The sequence below is a fragment of the Oratosquilla oratoria genome, chromosome 9, assembly GCF_046742065.1.
Source record: "Oratosquilla oratoria isolate Oo_2021 chromosome 9, ASM4674206v1, whole genome shotgun sequence".
Classification (NCBI taxonomy): Eukaryota; Metazoa; Arthropoda; class Malacostraca; order Stomatopoda; family Squillidae; genus Oratosquilla; species Oratosquilla oratoria.
Window position 1 is genome coordinate 52,157,423 of NC_134785.1, and position 18,811 is coordinate 52,176,233.

General features: G+C 37.6%; 1 protein-coding gene across 2 annotated transcripts in view; it reads right to left on the reverse strand.

Moving 5' to 3' along the window:
* The window catches only part of LOC143028408 (protein FAM76A-like), a 74,504-nt gene that overhangs the window by 16,530 nt on the left and 39,163 nt on the right, over window positions 1–18,811 (reverse strand). Inside the window, exons 4-5 of one of the 2 annotated variants that reach the window (XM_076190441.1) lie at window positions 11,483–11,619; window positions 5,434–5,512 (exon numbers count right to left, since the gene is read on the reverse strand). In XM_076190441.1, the coding sequence (XP_076046556.1) occupies window positions 5,434–5,512; window positions 11,483–11,619 (216 nt within the window). Of the gene's footprint in view, window positions 1–5,403; window positions 5,513–11,482; window positions 11,620–18,811 lie in introns of both variants that reach the window. The other variant, XM_076190440.1, reaches the window with a different exon arrangement.

Genomic DNA, 18,811 nt, shown 5'->3' on the forward strand with positions numbered 1-18,811 from the left:
CACCGTATGGAAGTGGATAGTGACCTGTCTGTATTTTTCAGCATCTAGTTCGTTCTTAAATTCTTGTATGGTTTTTGCACCCACTATCATTTTGTCCAATTTGTTCCAGACAACCCCTACTTATCCTAAATCCACACTGTTCCTCACCAATTACTGTTCCTCTCCTAACCCTCTCAATCAAAACCCTCCTAATTACACTCAACAAATTGACCCCTCTCAAACTATTACATTCACACTTGAACCCTTTTCTCTTGTAAAGTGGAACTATACAGGCCTCTTCCAGTCTTCTGGCACTCTACCCTCCTTTAGACAAACATTAAACAACCTCACCAGCCAGTCCACCATCACTGTACCTCCCTTTTTTAGACACTCCACATGACACCCATCTAACACAGGTGCTTTACCTGCTTTCATTTTAACCCCTTCCATACGGTGCCTCACACGTATGCTTCATGGGGATCGAGTGTATTCGCGAGGCTGCCATATCGGCTTCTTGATTATATTTATTGTAGTCGCCCCTCCATAATGACATTCTTTCTAATTCTTTTGTAATCGCATTTTCTATGGTTATCAAAATTCACGGGTGAAGAGAGAACGATCGATATAAGCGGTGACTATATTTTATGATGCGAGTATTATTACGACACGTCGTACGGCTGGCATTGGTTGCTGCCACCGAGATCTAAGTCCATGACGCCTACTTGTGCGGCACCGTATGGAAGGGGTTAATAATTGCTTTCACTTCATCTTTATCTATTTCTCCTCCATTTTCCTCATTCATCACTGTCATTTTCTTAGCACTTTTCAATGCAACTACCTTTTCCTCACTATCCTCCTTCACATTTAGCAACTCCCTAAAATACTCTGCCCATCTTCCTCTCTTGTTTTTACTTAAGACAAAATTTTCAAATCTATTCCAATCAATGCAATAATTAGTCCCTCATATGCACAAACAACCCACTTGATTTGCCCTGTTCTGATACTATTTATATGCTGGCTTATCCTCAAATCTAAATCTTTACCATTTTGGCAAATATATTTAAAATTGCAATCCTTACAAGGAATGCAATAAACACTCCCTTCTCTCACTCCAGGTGAATTCTTATCAATAAGATTTTTACTGTGTTGTTATTTTCAAGGACAACTTGAATTCTAAAAATGCTAAAGATATTAGGTAAAATGACCAAATTCTGATGGAAGGGAAGAAATAAAACGTTTTTATTACTGAACTGTTGTCTGAGTTAAACCATAAAAATATTTCCTTGATATTTCCTATGCCTTGTCAATTATATATTTAGGATATTTTCCATCCAATGTCATAAATTGTTTCTAATTCATAATCTAAAAATTCAGGGCAGCAAACTCTGAAGACTCTTAAAAATAAAGATGAAAAAATTATATTTTGGTCTTGAGGTGGTGATAAGAAAAGGAATATGTAATAGAACAATAGTTGGTTTCCTGTAATCACCAACTTAATTCTTTCCAAATCATAACATCTAAAAAAGGCAAACAATATTTCTGTTCAACCTCCATACATACATACATTTTTGCAGAAACCACTGGGAAATGAAAAATACAGATATAGAATGTTTTTGTCTATTCAAGACATCTACAAAGGTTTGGTAACTGTAATTTTCATTTCACAGTGGTTTCTGCAAAAATACTTTATCACATGTTTTTGTGATTTCTTTACTTACATATACCAATGACTTTTTCCCCCTTACAAGGGAGGTAGCCAAATTACAAGGGCATAAAATCCATTCCCACCCATTCCATCCCCACATACTCCACTCCCATTCACCCCCCTCCCTTCCTCTTATCTTGGCTCCTCCTGGACAAAAGGTCATCCCTGCATCCTGCCCACTGTCCTGGGTCAGAAGCAATGTAGCAAGAGACAGCACATCCAAAACAAGGCCACTTCACTTAATCAGCGACCCACCCCTCTCCGTCCCCTCATGCAGAAAAAGAGAAGACAGGGAGAAATCCCTTCTGTCTGCATCAAAATATCATTCACACTTACTCCCTCACCCCCCCATCCCGTCCCTTCCATGCATCACAATATCATCCATACACAAACATTCTCCACTCACTCCTATATTGTCTTCTCCCTTCCTCAACAGACATTTCCCTCTTTCCCAATGCCCCTTTTACCCCATCTATCTATCTCATTCTTGGTTGCCTCCTCATGTTCACTCCTTCCACCTCTGCCTTCCACACCTCTTTTACTAATCTTTCTTCACTTATTCTTTCCATGTGTTTAAACCATCCCAATACTCTTTCATCAAGCCTATATCCCAACTCCCTCTCCATCCCTTTCCTCCTTACCTTCTTGTTTCTCACTCTATCCAACTAAGTAACCTCTACCATACTTCTCATGCATTTTATCTCAAACACATTCAAACTCCTCTCTTATGTTCCATGTTTCTGCCCTGTACAGTGTTGTCAACACAATCATTCCATCATACAATCTCCTCTTAGCATCCATTCCCAAATGTCTATTTCTCATTACACTTTTTAATACCAAAGGAATTTACTTTCTTCTCTCAATCTACATTCTACTTCCACTCTACCCTTTCCCACCACATTCACACCCAAGTATCTAAAGTTATCCACTTCCTCTAGTCTCTCTCCCTTAATACTCAATTCCAATTCACTGCCACATTCTCCTCTTGTACATCTCATCACCTTACTTTTACCCACATTTATCTTCAACTTCCTTCTTTTGCACACCTTCCCAAACTCTGTCACTAACTTCCTTAATCCCTCCTCTGATCCTGCTACAAGTGCAGTGTTGTCAGCAAACAACAACTGACTTATCTCCCATTTTTCTCCATTTTCTTTCACCATCTCCAATCCCCAGCCCATTACCCTTGCATTTACCTCTCACACCACCATCCATGTATAAATTGAACAGCCAAGGTGACATAACATCCCTGGGGAAGTCCCACCTTTACTTTAAACAACTTTCTCCATTTCTAATTCTAACACAGACCCTACTAATTGTGTAAAAAATCCATAGCAAACTTAACTGACAGTAACAAACTACTTAATTTTAACATAAAATTATCCAAAGGTTGGTCATTAGGCCACATGCACAATATCTACATATCTATGCTGAATGGAATTCTTTGGAAGAATATTGGATAAAATATCTTTCAAAAAATTTCATACACAAATTACTCATGATTGGAGACAGAGGATTCCCCATTCCCATTCCAAATCTCTGCATATAGAATTCACCATTATATTAAAAATTTGAATTCATTACATATAATTTACTTAGACTGATTATTGTGTGGGTAGGAAGAGTCATATCATATTTTTCCAATTCATCTTTTTATATATCTTAATAAATCTAAGACTGGGACCCAAGTGAATAAACCTGTAACATCATAACTAAAAGTTTATAATCAAATGAGATATTTTGTCCAAGTAACTTTTCAATGAGATCAAAATTGTTTTTAATAAGAGTTTGAGAAATAGTCCCAACAAGTGGACTTGAAATTGACACCAGCCATTTTGATCAATTGAACAAATGATCAGTCTAGCTGGATTATTAGCTTTATCGATTTTAACTAAACCATACATATATGGCAATGAAGGAGACATTAAAAGTTGTTTGATAAGAGAGTTGATGATAGCAAATACAGTGTTTAGGAAGAAAGTCAAGCATAAGTACACATGGAAGAGGGTGGTGGATGGAAGTGTGGTAGATAGAACATTAATGGACGATACAGTGGTAACCAGGAGTACGGTAGCAAGAGTTAAGGGGAAAGAGTGGGGGAATATCAAATCATTTTTTGGTGGAAGGTAAGTTGAGAGTGGAGGATAGATGGAGAAAGAGGAAAAGGAGAGAAGGTAGGGAGGTGCTTAGAGTGAACTGCTTAAATGAGAAAGAAAAAGAGTAAAATTAAGGTAATGAGATGTACAAGGGGAGAAAATGGCAGAAGACTGGAAGTGCGTATTAGGGGAGAGAGACTGGAGGAAGTGGACAGCTTTGGATACTTGGGTGTGAATGTGGCAGGAAAGGGAGGAGTGGAGGTGGAGATAGAATGTAGATTGAGAGAAGAGAGTAAATGCCTTGGGGGATTAAAAAGTGTAATGAGAAATAGACATTTGGGAATGGATATTAAGATGTGTGGAAGGCAGAGGTGGAAGGAGTGAACATGTGGGGGTGACCAAGGATGAGATGGATAGGGTAATAGGGGTATTGGGAAAGAGGGGAATGTCTGTTGAGGAAGGACAGGAGAGGACGGAAGATAGGGGTGAATGGAGAATGGTTGTGTATGGATGATGATGATGTGATGATGAAAGGGAGTGGGTGGGGGATGGGGGGTGAGGGAGTATGTGTGAGAAATAAATTGACGCAGCCCAAAGGGATTTCTCCCCGTCTTCTCCTTTTCTGCATGAGGGGATGGAGAGAGGGGATCAATTTAATGAAGCAGCCTTGCTGTGGATGTGCTGTGTCTTGTGACACTGCTTCTGACCCAGGGCAGTGAGCGAGATGCAGGGATGACCTGTTATCCAGGAGGTGCCAAGAATGGAAGAGGGGTGGATGGGAGTGGAGTATGTTAGAGACTGAATGGGTAGGAATGGTTTTTATGCCTTTGTTTTTTGGCTACCTCCCTTGCAAGGGGGAAAAAGCCTTTGGTATGTGTATGTACCATTAACTGTTTCTAATGGGTTCTTATTTAATTTAATGTAGGTTTCTTGGTCACTTAGTAATGTCTCCATTTTCTTATAACTATTTTGTTGTGCTGGTATCAAAACTAAGTCCTAAATTTTTGAGACTTTTTCCAATAGAAGAGCATGGCCATTTAATTTTGTTATTCAATGCCTTTGGTATATAGATTGATAAATAGGTCTTTCTGATTGTTTTTCGATCTCAGATCTTTGATATGTTGGGTGAAGGTTATGCAAATATCAAGTCATAAAGTTTTAGGTCCTTTCCCAATAGAAAGGTTACCCATTTAATTTTACTATTCAATGGCCCCCCTAACGGCTGTATGGAGCAAAAAATGTGAAGGTTCCATTCTATTACTTCTAAGTAATAATTCTATTTTTTTCAAGTATGTTTGGGTTTTTTACTCTATTTTATAGTTGCTATGCTAGGTTATCATCAGGTCAACTATGTAGGGCTTTAGTGTTATGTTTTGGATTTTATGTTGGGAGATCACTTGTGAAGAGAATGAATAACATAGGGAAGAGTATTGCACCTTGGGGATGCCATTGTAGTCTTTTGGTCCAAGAAATTTGGTTGTTTTGGGTTAATCTATACCGTCTGCCCTCTATGAAGTTTGTTAGCCATTTCTTGTTATTGTTGTGGATATGTTTCTATGATTTTTTTTTCTTTTATAATAAACACACAACACTCCAGTACATAAAAACAATATAAATACATACTATGATCAAAGGAAGTCCAACCCTGCCTACCTTGGCTGGAGGTTCTTCAGCAGGCAACTTTGTTACATCGGGACGATTTGGTCGCTTGTTGTGGCCACTCACTCGATGTCTGGGGGTTCAGTGGAAAGAAAATATATCTTATAATCAGTTCATGATATATATTCTCTAACAAGTCACAAGCCATGCATATATCAAGTAAGCTAACTGGAAGTTCTAAAATATATACAACCCAAGATAACATAAACAAATACACACAATTTTTCAGGACTGTTGGCAAAACAGTGACATTAAACATCAAATTTCAAAACTTGTGTAAACACATAAGACATGAAACTTCTAACAATGTTATTTATTCTTTTTTTGTTTGGCTCATTGGAGCGGGGAAAAAAAAAAAAAAAAAAAAAAAATCAAGTTTCCTGCTCTAATAGAAAAGAAAAAGGAAATAATAGGTAAGCAGAATGCACTGGATCAAGAAAAATACCAAATTAAATCCCTTAACACTGATATCGAGAGAGTGAGAGAGAAGGAGAAAGGCAGAGTGAGAGTGAGGGAAAAATCTAGCCTAGTGATCCCTACCATACTTCTCAGACATTTCATCTTAAACACATTAAAACTCTTCCTCTCTTATGTTCCATGTCTCTGCACAGTGCTGTTGGCACAATCACCCCCTCATACAATCTCCTCTTAGCATCCAATTCCAAGTGCCTATTTCTCATTACTTGCTTCTCTCAGTCTACAATCTACCTCCACCTCCACTCCTCCCTTTCCTGCCACATGTGACCTTAAGTACCTAAAGCTATCCATTTCCTCTAGCCTACTAACAGTACCACACAAAAATACATACACACTTCAATGAAAAACATCTGCTTCAAGGTCAATCACCAAACTACTTATTCCATCAAACCTCTCCTGACATCAGACCTACAGAAAAATCCCAAGAGAAGCAAGATCTACACTAGTTTGACTACATTCAGGTCACCATGTCACTGAAAAATAGCAAGAAAGAAAGAACAGAAGAGAGAGACAGAAAAAAAAGGGGGGGGGGGCAATGAGAGGAGTGATTAAATTTATAAACAAATGAAAAGTTATAAATATGTACTAAAGAAAGGCATGAAATTTTGCTATCATGTATATTGGGTCTTGATTTTGCCCTACACATATTCCTTTATGTTATACGGATCTCCAACCAATAAAGAGCACCTTGACTCTAGCCCTCAAAGGAATGGAGATGTATTTCACAGTATTATTGCTCTCTTGTTTTATCATCTACATACCAAGAGGCCTTTTTCCCTTTACAAGGAGGTAGCCAAGTCAAAGCATACATCCATCCAAATCCCATTAATTACCCCTCCCATCTCCAGACCTTACCTCCTGCTGCACCACTCAGGTCAGAGGCAATACAAGTAATCTTCTCGCTCTATGTAGTTGCCCTGAAGGTAAGGTGACTTCACATCCAGGCTGTGACACTCCCAACCAAATGCAGAAGCCATTGCCAGAGCCAATTGGACAGATTCTTTAGGACAAGCTGGGGAGTCCATTCTAAAACTGGATGTCCTCCTCAAAACTCCTTGCTACAAAGCATGCCTTGATTAAAGGCTTCCATCTTTCACCTATTCTGTGATAACCCACCGCACAGATAATTTCTATCCTCTGTCCTCCATCTCCTCATAATCACATTTTTTTTTTTTGCCAATTTTGTACTTCCAGCTCCTTTGTTTTTATCAAGTATGTCACCAATTATAGCTTTCAATCGTTCACATGTGCCATTGCTCCACAGACTTTCTGTAGCAGTGGTTAAAATTTTAACACCAAACAGATTGCTAAGTTCTCTCATGTCACTATCATTAAATTTAACTCCATCATTAGAGAGAAGTTTCCTTGGACCACCAAGCAATGAAATCCAGTTTCTGGTGACACTGCCAACCACGGTCTTAGCAGACTTGTTGGTGATGGCTGATGCCACACAATATCTTGTACCAAGATCTACTATGACAAGAAACATATGTTGTTATACCTGTTTCAGATCCTTTGCAATTACTTCATTAAATTTCTCTGACATCTGTATGCTGACAACTGGTCTAGGTTTTGGGTGTTTATGCTTTATACACATTTCACAATTTTCAGTAACCCTTCTACTTTTTATGTCCCATTCCAACATTTCAGCATTTTGCACCTGGGTGGCCAAATTGACAATGTAGTTTTAAAGCAGTTTTACTGCTATCTGGTGAAGCCAGCAACATGTTCTGGATCCATGGTTCTAGTCACAAGAACAGTGGCAACATGTAGTGACCTGATGATGCTACCTTCAACCTCACCCATCTATTCATAATTTTCACTGAATCCTTACCAAAATCAAGAACCATTTTCCTTTTTTTTTCACTGAGTGCTTACCAATCAGAAGTGGAAGAGTGCACTCAACAATGTCGGTTGACAGCTTCAATCTCGCACCTCCAATCCAACATCGAAATACTACGTGTTTAATGGATCTATAAGTTACACCATCACCAAATATAAATATTCAGCTTGATTTTTCTTCTCTCACCATGGCCAACTCTTCATTACCCAGGTTGTTCTAGTAATTCTCCAACTACTGTTGACCGCTAACTGTAGTTGAACAACTGGTATCCAAAATACCACAATTTCAAATGCATAATCTTAGTCTGTTTGACATTTTCATTACTGGTATATCCAACAAATAATGACATTTGTATCATATGTTCCTCACTATTACCACCAGTATCTTGTTCACCATTTTTGATACCCCTAGATGACACTTCATTATTCTTGTACAAATGCGGACAATATCGAGCCCAATGGTAATGCAAATCACATGTCACACATTGTGAAACTTGGCCATCACGACCCAGAGGATTGAATCTTCAATTAGTCCTTTGATCACTCAAGTCAACTTGTGTCAACATTGCAGTTCCTTTTCCTCTTCTTCAAAATCTGTATCTCTGTGATGATCTATATGGTTGCTGTCCATAGGTGGCTTAATAGACCTCTTTATTATTGCCACAAAAATCAGGCTCAGCTTTCATGTTTGAAGGACACTCTGCACCTATGTCCACATCTGACTCCTGGGTTGAGTGCATATTCAAATGCCAATCAAGGACATTTTAAAGTAGATTTCATACTAATACTGTTGATTTCGGAGATCGCTGACATCACAATTCAAGTCTCACTCTCAGCCAAACTGCTTGAACCAAGAAGCATAAAAGCCATCACAGAGTCCAGCAGTGTTATTCCCTCTATGTTCAAACTCACTCACATATTCTTTAATATTCTTGTTATTTCTTCTGAAATTATACAAATTATGAAACGATGCAAATTGATGTCGGCCTTTATCAGATAAGTACAATGCATCCAGTTTCTCAATAATACTCTTTACATCATTTTCACTATTCAGAGCTGTTTATTCAATTTCAGAAGATGCTGTCCTAGCCCAACCAATTAATGACAAGTATATAGCTAATGTCTGCTTCTCTTTTGCTAAATCAGTTAGCTCACTCCATATGCTTATATCCTTTTCCTAATTTTCATATTCAGATTCATTATCAAACTTAGGAGGGCACTTAAAAGAGGCCATTGTCACATTCTGCTACCAGTATTAGCTCCAATCCAGTCTTTGATCCAACCCTGCTCCAGTCATCTCTTACTTTACACTGCAGACCCAGCACTCCACATAGCAGCTCAACAATACTGCCACCTGGTGTCTATTCAGGGAACCACACAAAAATCCGATACGGCTGCCCTCAGCCAAATGACAACAAATGAACACTCCAACAATATATATGTATATATATACATTAGGAGGAATAGAGGGAGTAATTGGTGAAGAATAGTGTGGGTTTAAGAGAGGTAGGGGTTGTGTGGATAAAAATTTTGTGATAAGGCAGAGATGTGAAAAAGCTTTAAGAAAAGTTAAGGATGTTTTTTTTTGGCCTTTATGGACTTGGAAAAGGCTTGACAGGGTAGACAGGAAGGCACTATGGGAAGTTTTGCAGACATATGGGATAGGAGGAAAGCTGTTAAAAGTGGCCAAGAGTTTTTATGAGAGTAATAGAGCTTGTGTTAGAATCAGAAATGGAGAGTGTGAGTGGTTTGAGGTAAAGGTGGGACTTCGTCAGGGATGTGTTATGTCATCCTGGCTGTTCAATTTATACATGGATGAGGTGGTGTGAGAGGTAAATACAAGGGTAATAGACCAGGGATTGGAGTTGGTTAAAGAAAATGGAAAAAAGTGGGACATAAGCCAACTGTTGTTTACTGACAAAACTGCGCTTGTGGCAGGATCAGAGGAGGGATTAAGGAAGTTAGTGACAGTTTGGGAAGGTGTGCAAAAGAAGGAAGTTGAAGATAAATGCAGGGAAAAGTAAGGTGATGAGATGTATAAGGGGAGAATGTGGCAGCAGACTGGAAGTGAGTATTAAGGGAGACAGACTAGAAGAAGTGGATAGTTTTGGATACTTGGGTGCGAATGTGGCAGGAAAGGGAGGAGTGGGGGTGGAGGTAGAATGCAGATTGAGAGAAGTGAGTAAATGCTTTGGGGGGATTGAAAAGTGTAATGAGAAATAGATATTTGGGAATGGATGCTAAGAGGAGATTGTATGATGGAGTGATTGTCCTGATAGCACTGTACAGAGCAGAAACACGGAACATAAGAGAGGAAGAGAGGAATTTGAATGTGTTTGAGATGAAATGCCTGAGAAGTATGATAGGGGTTACTAGGCTGGATAGAGTGAGAAATGAGGAGGTGAGGAGGAGAATGGGGGTTGAAAGGGAGTTGGGAGATAGGGTTGATGAAAGAGTATTGGGATGGTTTGGACACATGGAAAGAATGAGTGAAGAAGGACTAGTAAAAGAGGTATGGAAGGCAGAGGTGGAAGGAGTGAACATGAGGGGGTGACCTAGGATTAGATAGATAGGGTAAAAGGGGCTTTGGGAAAGAGGGGAATGTCTGTTGAGGAAGGATGGGAGAGGACAGAAGATAGGGGTGAATGGAGAAAGGTTGTGTATGGATGATGCTGTGATGCATGAGGGGGAGTGGGTGGGGGATGGGGGCTGAGGGAGTATGTATGAGAAATAAATTGACAGAGCCCGAAGGGATTTCTCCCCATCTTCTTTTCTGCACGAAGGGACAGAGAGAGAGAGAGAGAGAGAGAGAGAGAGAGAGAGAGAGAGAGGGGGGGGTTGCCGATTTAATGAAGTGGCCTTGCTGTGGATGTACTGTGTCTTGTGACACCGCTCCTAACCCAGGGCAGTGGACAAGATACAGGGATGACCCGTCATCCAGGAGGTGCCAAGATGAGAGGTAGGGAAGTGGGTGGAGGGGAGTGGAGTATGTAGGGGATGGAATGGGTGGGAGTGGTTTCTATGTCTGTTTTTTGGCTACCTCCATTGTAGGGGGGAAAAAAGTCTATGGTACATGTAGTTGCCAAATGCACAGGAGAGAGAGGCTTTCATCTTACCAGTGAGATATTATGAGAATGACTATGATACAGGAGAGGAGTTGGTGGGTGAGAGTGGAGGGATAAAGAAGTGAAACAAATTTTGTTTGCAGACAACACTGTACTTGTGGTGGATTTTGAGGAAAGAGTGAAACATTTGGTGACTGAATTTGGAGAAGAAAATTACAGGTGTATGTGGGCAAAAGTAAAGTGAGATGTACACAGAATGACAGTGGTGGTAGACTTGATGTGAACGTGAAGCAAGAGACTGGATGATGTGGTAAGTTTTGAATATTGGGGTTGCATGTGGCAGTGAATGGAGGAGTGGATGTGTGGAAGGAATGATCTTCTGAATGCAATGAGAATGTTGTATGAAAGAGTACCCAAGGCATGCTATTGAGCAAAGACTTACAATAAAAATGAGGCAAAACATATGAACTTGAATGCATTTGAGATCAAGTGTTTGAAAAATATGATGGGTGTTACAAGAATGAAAAGAGTAAATGTAGAGAAGAACTAAAGAATGGAAGTGAAAGAGATATATACCAGTGTTGTGGCGATTCAGGCATAGGGAACGAATGAACAAGAGGGGGACAGAAAACGGGAAAAACAATCTATTATCAACTCACTTCTCCTTTTCCTTGTGATGGCTGGACCGTGACCCTAGCTTGATGTGTGAATGTCGGGCAGGATCTGTTACTTTAGTTTTAGCCAATGCTCGCTTGTACGAAAGTGTGCAGAGCCAGCACAAAAGTTTCCCATCCACCTGAAACAAACAAAACACTCAAATTTTAGTAAAAGTTTATGTATGTTTTGAGAGGGAATTAACTTTTAACCCTTGTTCAATCACCTGCAGTCAAGGATGTCTTCCAATGACAGCAAAACACTTCACCATGCACAAAGAAATGGCTGTAACTGTACAACATAAGTTCCAATATAATTTTCATAAAATCTTGTACTGTATAGGCATATAATCATGTGTACACAGGCACATATCCATAAACCAATCCTTTACCCCCTTTTTTTTTTGTGGAAGAACCATGGTTCCTGGTAATTACCAAGTCACCAGATTGATCCATAAATCACTCAAAGAAAAGAAATTGCTGCTGTTGTCTGGGTATGATGAGGTATTCTGTGCCTTGTGTGGTGACTTCATCTGGAGCAATTTGTGTCTATGGACAGGCTGTGTTAATACACTTACAATGAAGGGCTATTGCCTAAATGCAATCATACCAATGTTCTTGCTCAGTTTAAGAGTTTTTTTTTTTATCTGGGCTGATGTCTGGGGGATTTAGGCAGAGTAAAATTTGGAGTCAATCTTGGAATGCTTGTTTTGAGATCTGTGTGCATATATTTTTTGCATGGAATTGTCATATGGTACAGGTGGTAGATTATTGAAGATATTTATCAATAAGAAGAATAATTAGAAGATTCTGGAATAAGGATGAAATGAACATGACCATCTTCATAATTTATGACAATACAGACTAAGTGAAAATTTATTCAGTTACTTTGTTTTTATGCAAATCTGTGTATGTTAATATAAACATCTCTTACTGTTTCTCATTCCATGTTGATATGACAATAAAATATAAGAATTTTTTTATTATATATTTCAAACTAGTGACAGATGAGTAGTCCAAGACTGTAGTATTAATATTCATCTAATTTATAGCCTGTATTCTTCTGAAGACATCATAATGCCTTATTTATATTGTAAAAGATTGTAGTTTGTGGTGAACTGGGAGAACTCTCATTATTTCTAAATATTTCATACTTGTGAGCAATATTATAAAAAAAATGCAATACTAATATCAAATATAATTCAATTCCTAGTCTGTATTCCGATACACCCTGAAGAAGTTTCTCCCTGTCTTCTCTATTTTCTACACGAGGGGATGAGGAGGAAGGGTACTGTGAAGTGAAGCAGCCTTGCTGCAGATAAACTGAGTCATGTTGCATTGCTTCTGACCTAGGCAGTGGGCAAAAGACAGGGAACACCCTTCATCCAAAAGGAGCAAAGATGAGAGGGAAACAAAGGAGATGGATAGGAGTGGAATGGGTGTATGCCTTGATTGGCTACATCTCTAAGGGAGAAAGAAGCCCTTGATATATAGACTACATCCCCCTAATGACACAATGCTATGTATACACAAGTTATGCAGTTTGTGAGTTTGTGACGAACTGGCAAACAGAAAAATAAATGTGCAAATAATGGCACCTGAAGTACCATTTTATTTTGTAACAGAAAAAATGCAACACTACTTCATTCTTAGCTTATATTCCCCTCAGGACATAATGCCATTTTAGACTGTGAAAGCTACTCAATTTGTGATCAGTGATGTCATTAGTGTGCAAATCTGTGGTAAACTGGGCAAACACACATCATTTTTACAAGCTTTTACAAACTTTATATTTACAGTAGATATAGACAAACAGAATGCTGTCTGAGGGAGTAACTATCCATGACATTACATGAAGCAAAACCATGGAAGAGTTTGAATGTTTTTGATATAAACTGTTTAAAGGGCAATCACCATGCCCAAGTACAACTTTGCATTTTTTCTTTCATATATTTATTTTAACAAGAACCATAAAAAAAAAGTAGTAGTAGCTTCTGAGGGACTTTTTGATGAATATATTTGTCATCTGCTAATTTCCATTTAAAATAAAACATACAGCACTATCTCTTGGTATCAGTTCTAATGATATTACAATGTATACCAACCCAAGCCATCTCAAATAACAATGTCGTCCTGAAGCAAATTAAACCATTCTTTCAGCAATATTGAATTTCGTCTTTTGAGAGTATTCTGGACTACCTATCTCTGACAACAGGCAAGTGTGTAGATAGACAGCACAGTTATGGGCTATCAATTTGAACTGTAATATCTCTATGAAGAATTTTTCATATTGGTACATCATTGGTGATTATGTACTTGTTGACTGAATATTACATGGGTGAATATGGTATACCAGTGTTGCTGGGTAGTTTTCATAAGCTTTCTTCTCCTGCCTTTCTCTCTGAGTTCTACATGTTATTAATATATTATTATCTACCTCTTTTCTCTTACTATTTTCTTCCCAATCATGTATATTCCTCAGTTGTTCCTTCTTCATTTTCATAATTCTTAAATACGATATAAATTAGCCTGTGGCACTTAGCACAATCACTATTCACTATTCTTCACATCTTTTAAATGACGTATCTAAAAGATGTGAAGAAATACAGTTTTCCGTATAGATGCATTAATACTTGGAATAACTTAGGAAGTGATATAGCCCAAGCTCAAAGAATACACGAGTTCAAATCTAAGTATGATAACTAGAAATCAAAGATAATTAAGTTGGATCTGTACAAGAGAACAAGAGACGGGACCTAATGAGTATTGCTTTTTTCCTGTATACAGCGAGTCCTCCTTATACGGTAATTCTTTACATTTTCTTATGTGACTATTTTAATGTATTTTCAGGTCTGTTGGGGCGACTTTCGACATGCTGGAACACATATCATATTACTACATGTTATAATGGGTTCGGTATACGGTAATTTAAATTTATGGTAAGGTTTTCAGGAATGCATATGTACTGTATGATGAGGACTTACTGTACTACAATTAGGTAAATGCAGTGACAATGTATAAAGAATGAACATCATCTCTGATATCAATGCAAAGCAGATTATGCCACAGGTAGGTTTTACAAGAATGGTTGAACCAGACACTTTCAGAATAGGATCAGTAATTTCAATTTGCAATAAATATGAGTTTTTATGTAATTTATTTTGCTATTACTGACTTTGGTAAGTACTAAAAATTCCAGTAAAATCAGACACCTTCAATTTTCAGAGTAATTAGAAATATGAGATAAGAATGAAAAGAGTGAGATATGTGGACATGAGGCAGACAATGGGAGTACAAAGATCTGTTACACAGAATAGATTCAAGAATGCTGTGCTAGTGAGGGTACAAGTAATGTATGTGTAATGGAGAATTAGCACAAAGAGTGTGGATGAAGTGAATTTGAGAGGATAACCAAGAATGAGGCGGATAGATAAGTGAAGAGGGTCCTGGATATATGATCAATGTTTGTTGAGCAGGAGAGAGAGAGTGAAGTGAGAGAAAGAGAGAAAGACAAAAAGAAAAGAGAAAGAGAAAGAGAGAGAAAGTGGGGAGATAGACTATGAATGGATTGAAAGGATGACACAGTCTGAAGGAATGCTATTATCTGCTCCACAACTTATTCTGTGTGGATGAGGGAGGGGAGGGGGTCTATTTGGTGGAGGTAAATCAACTGTAGCTCTCAGGCCCTGTGATATGGTTTAACGTAACAAACTCTTCCTATCAGAAGGCTAGGATGGTGTGCTTCACAGAGGACTCTCAGGCCCTGGTGTGGAAAAACCAGCAGCACGGACTGCCCTCAACCCAAATGGTGTGGAAGAGTACGAGGATGAAGTGCTGAAATCACCAAGGCATTAAACTTGTCTTAATGTGCATGTATTAGGTATGTGCCTGACTTGACCACCCCCTGTATTATCCTGTTTGATTTAATTTTCTCCTTTAAAGATATTTACAGAATACCCATTCACATGGTATCATTAGCTTAATATGGTGACAAAATGGCTTGTTTCGCAAATCCATGCATTTTGGTAATTCCTAGAAGATAAGAAACCAAGGAACAAAAATTCTTGTGGGTCAGCCTGTGTATCATCTCCATTTCTCTTTTTCATGCAACTTACCACATACGTTCGATGATTTGCTGCATTTTCACTCAACAAGCTTTCCTTACCTTCCATGATGCCATGTTGGATGGGGGGAAGCATCCTTAGTAGTGGTTCAATAGCCAAACCTTGATTGAATTAACTTTTTCTCATAGGCTTGCTGTTGCCATTTTCCTATGGATTCCCAGAATAGACACAAGTATAGGAAATGCAAAATGGTGAAGAGCATCTTTTATTAGGTGCCAAAAACTGCTCCTCCTTTCCAAATTCCACATAGGTCATGTAAACTGTCTTAACAATAATATGGGTCCTCCTCGTGAATAACCCCTCCCCAATAAAATCACGGGAGACAGAGAGAAATAAAATAACAATAATAACTGCTGCCTTGAGTTTCACTAACTGGAAATCCACAGCCATACAGTGGTTGACAATGGTCCATGGGTCTTCATTTAGGCTTCCCTGAGAAAAAACTTTGAACTTTTGTCTGTGTTTCATTAGTTTGGGACTGTTTCTGTGTCACTGGCTGAAAGTTGCAGGAGGATATGAGTGGAGCAGTCACTAGTTGTCAGCTTTTCACATGTTAAAATGGGGGAAGAAATACAGCTGAATTGATCAAAAAGAAAACTTGGACCATCTGGAAATTGAATGTATTTCTTAGAAGTTCCATTGCAGGCAACAGTATTTTGGTAGTTATCCGTGTTGTTTAAAAGCCTTTTGTTTCATTTCCAAACTGAACACACTGCTTCACCTCTTGCTATTGTTGTTAGTAACACCGATTTTACTACATTTAGTAGACATGATACACGCCACAGTAATATCGTTTAAAGATAATTTAGCAGATGTAATATGAAACACATGATAAACAAGACTGGATGCATACTGAAGGTATACACTGTTATACATAAAACTTTTTATTCATGAGGGAGGTAGATCATAGAATACGATAAAATATAGTACAGTACAAAGGCAAGCTGAAAACAAGAGTTTGTCATGATTATCAAAACTTATGTTACATGCCTACAGTACTCCCTCAATACCTATGGGGGTTACAGTCTTGAAACGGTTATTGACAATAAAACTGTCGATGCTGATACAGTCATGTACCAGTAGCTATCTATAGCTTAGTGCAGGTCTCCCTGGTAAATGTACTTTTAAGTATTAAAAAAACTTTCCTTTACTTAGTATGCTAAATGAATGTGTAAATATATAAAAGTATAAATAATAATGAGTAAAAAAAAAAGTCAACTTATGATTCCACCAGTGAAGAGTTGATAAGTTTGTATTGTGTATAGTATCCTGATAGTGTAGTATATTGTATCATTATTGTCCTTAATCCTTGGTAGGCCAGCAAATAATAAATAATGACAAATGATGATGAATGATGATAGATGATGATGAATTGTGATGAATAAATTTTATTTGTTGTCTGAGAAAACTGACCAATTGGATTGGAGCCATGGCCATAAAATCTCTAAGTAAAATGGGGTCAAAAGACGGAAATTGATGGACATGAGAACAAGGTTATCGATGCTATTGTGATCTAACGTGAGACCTTTGGTGTGGCCCAAGGAAACTAGGAGACCCCCATTGTTGACACATCTAGTGATTACCTGTACACGGTGATCTGTCTCATTGTTATTCTGCATGTTATCTATTTATGGAATATATATATATATATATGTATGTATATATATATATATATATATATATATGTATATGTATAATATACAATGTATTCATAACATGACTATATGGTGTTAGGAATGGCTTGGGATTTGAGAGAAAGACAATGACAGTAAAGTTTCCATTTCACTCAGCAATGTCACATTAGCCATGTTGCCAAATGAAATGGAAATTTTAATGTCATTGTCTTTTCATCAAATCCCATGCCATTCCTAATGCCATACTTTTGTGTTATGAATATATATATATATGCAAGGTTGACCACGAAGAAAAACTATTAAAGCAGAGTGCTTTCGTGTATTCACATCTCCAGTGCTAATAATACATGTATTATTTGCACTGAAGATGTGAATACATGTAAGCACTCTGCTTTAATAGTTTCTCTTCATGGTCAACCTTGCATTTTCAAGAACACATGCTTCCAGTGTTTTTCCTATATATATATATATATATATATATATATATATATATATATATATATATATATATATATATATATATATATATATATATATATATATACATATATATATATACATACATATATTCCATAAATAGATAATGCACCGAATAACAGTGAGACAGATTGCAATGTGCAGGTACTAGATGTCTACAATGGGGGTTTCCCTGGCTTTCCCTGGGCCATGCCAAAGAGCTCATGTGAAATTACATTTACTATAGTGACAAGAATGCAAACTAGGCAAGCTCAGGTGTGCATGATACAAATATATGGTAAGATAAAGTAAACTGGATTTTGCCTACCCTAGAAATATTTAGTTAATTCATGGAAAATTTCCATCAATAATGAGGGAGTACTGTACACCTAGCAGCACAATATTTGTATACAAAAAAGATGATACCAATTGCATGTGATAAACTGTTGCATTTCCTGTCCCATTCTACAATTAGGTTTTCTGAACCCGATTATCTATGTTTCTTTCTGCAGCAATCATTCCATCAGTTTGGATATGGTGAATAGTAACGAGATTTGTCTGTAGGATCCTGGGATTTCTGTTGATTTGTTTGGTTTTAATATGGGGAATATGTTGGTAAATATTTTCCAGGCTGTTAGATTTTTGTGTAACCAAGAGTGGCTGAAAGTATCAATCAAAGCATTTATTGCAAAATGGCCAAGGTATTATAGATGGATTTTGAACCCTTATGGGCTTCTGCATAGAAGTTTTTCAACCTTTTTTTCTTCTTCTAATTTTCTATATCCTTGTTGATGCAAGTAGTGGAATCTATGTCTAGTTTTATTTTAAGTATCTCTTTATCTTCTTATCTTCTGGAATTGTGTTTTTAAAACTATTTTTTGGAGAAGTTTGTGTTGATGATGTTATACTGCTGTTTTGGTGATTGGATCCTTCCTGTGGTTACTCCAATTATTTCATAGGTGGGGTTGGGTTATTTCTATTATTATTACTATATTTTTTTCAATTTTTCATGTTTATGGTAATCCACTTTTTTTTTTCCTTTCTACTGTTTTTATTTTTTTCCAGTTTTCTTTCTTTTTATTTGTTTTGTGATGCCTTTGTTTAGATGTAACAGTTTCCTT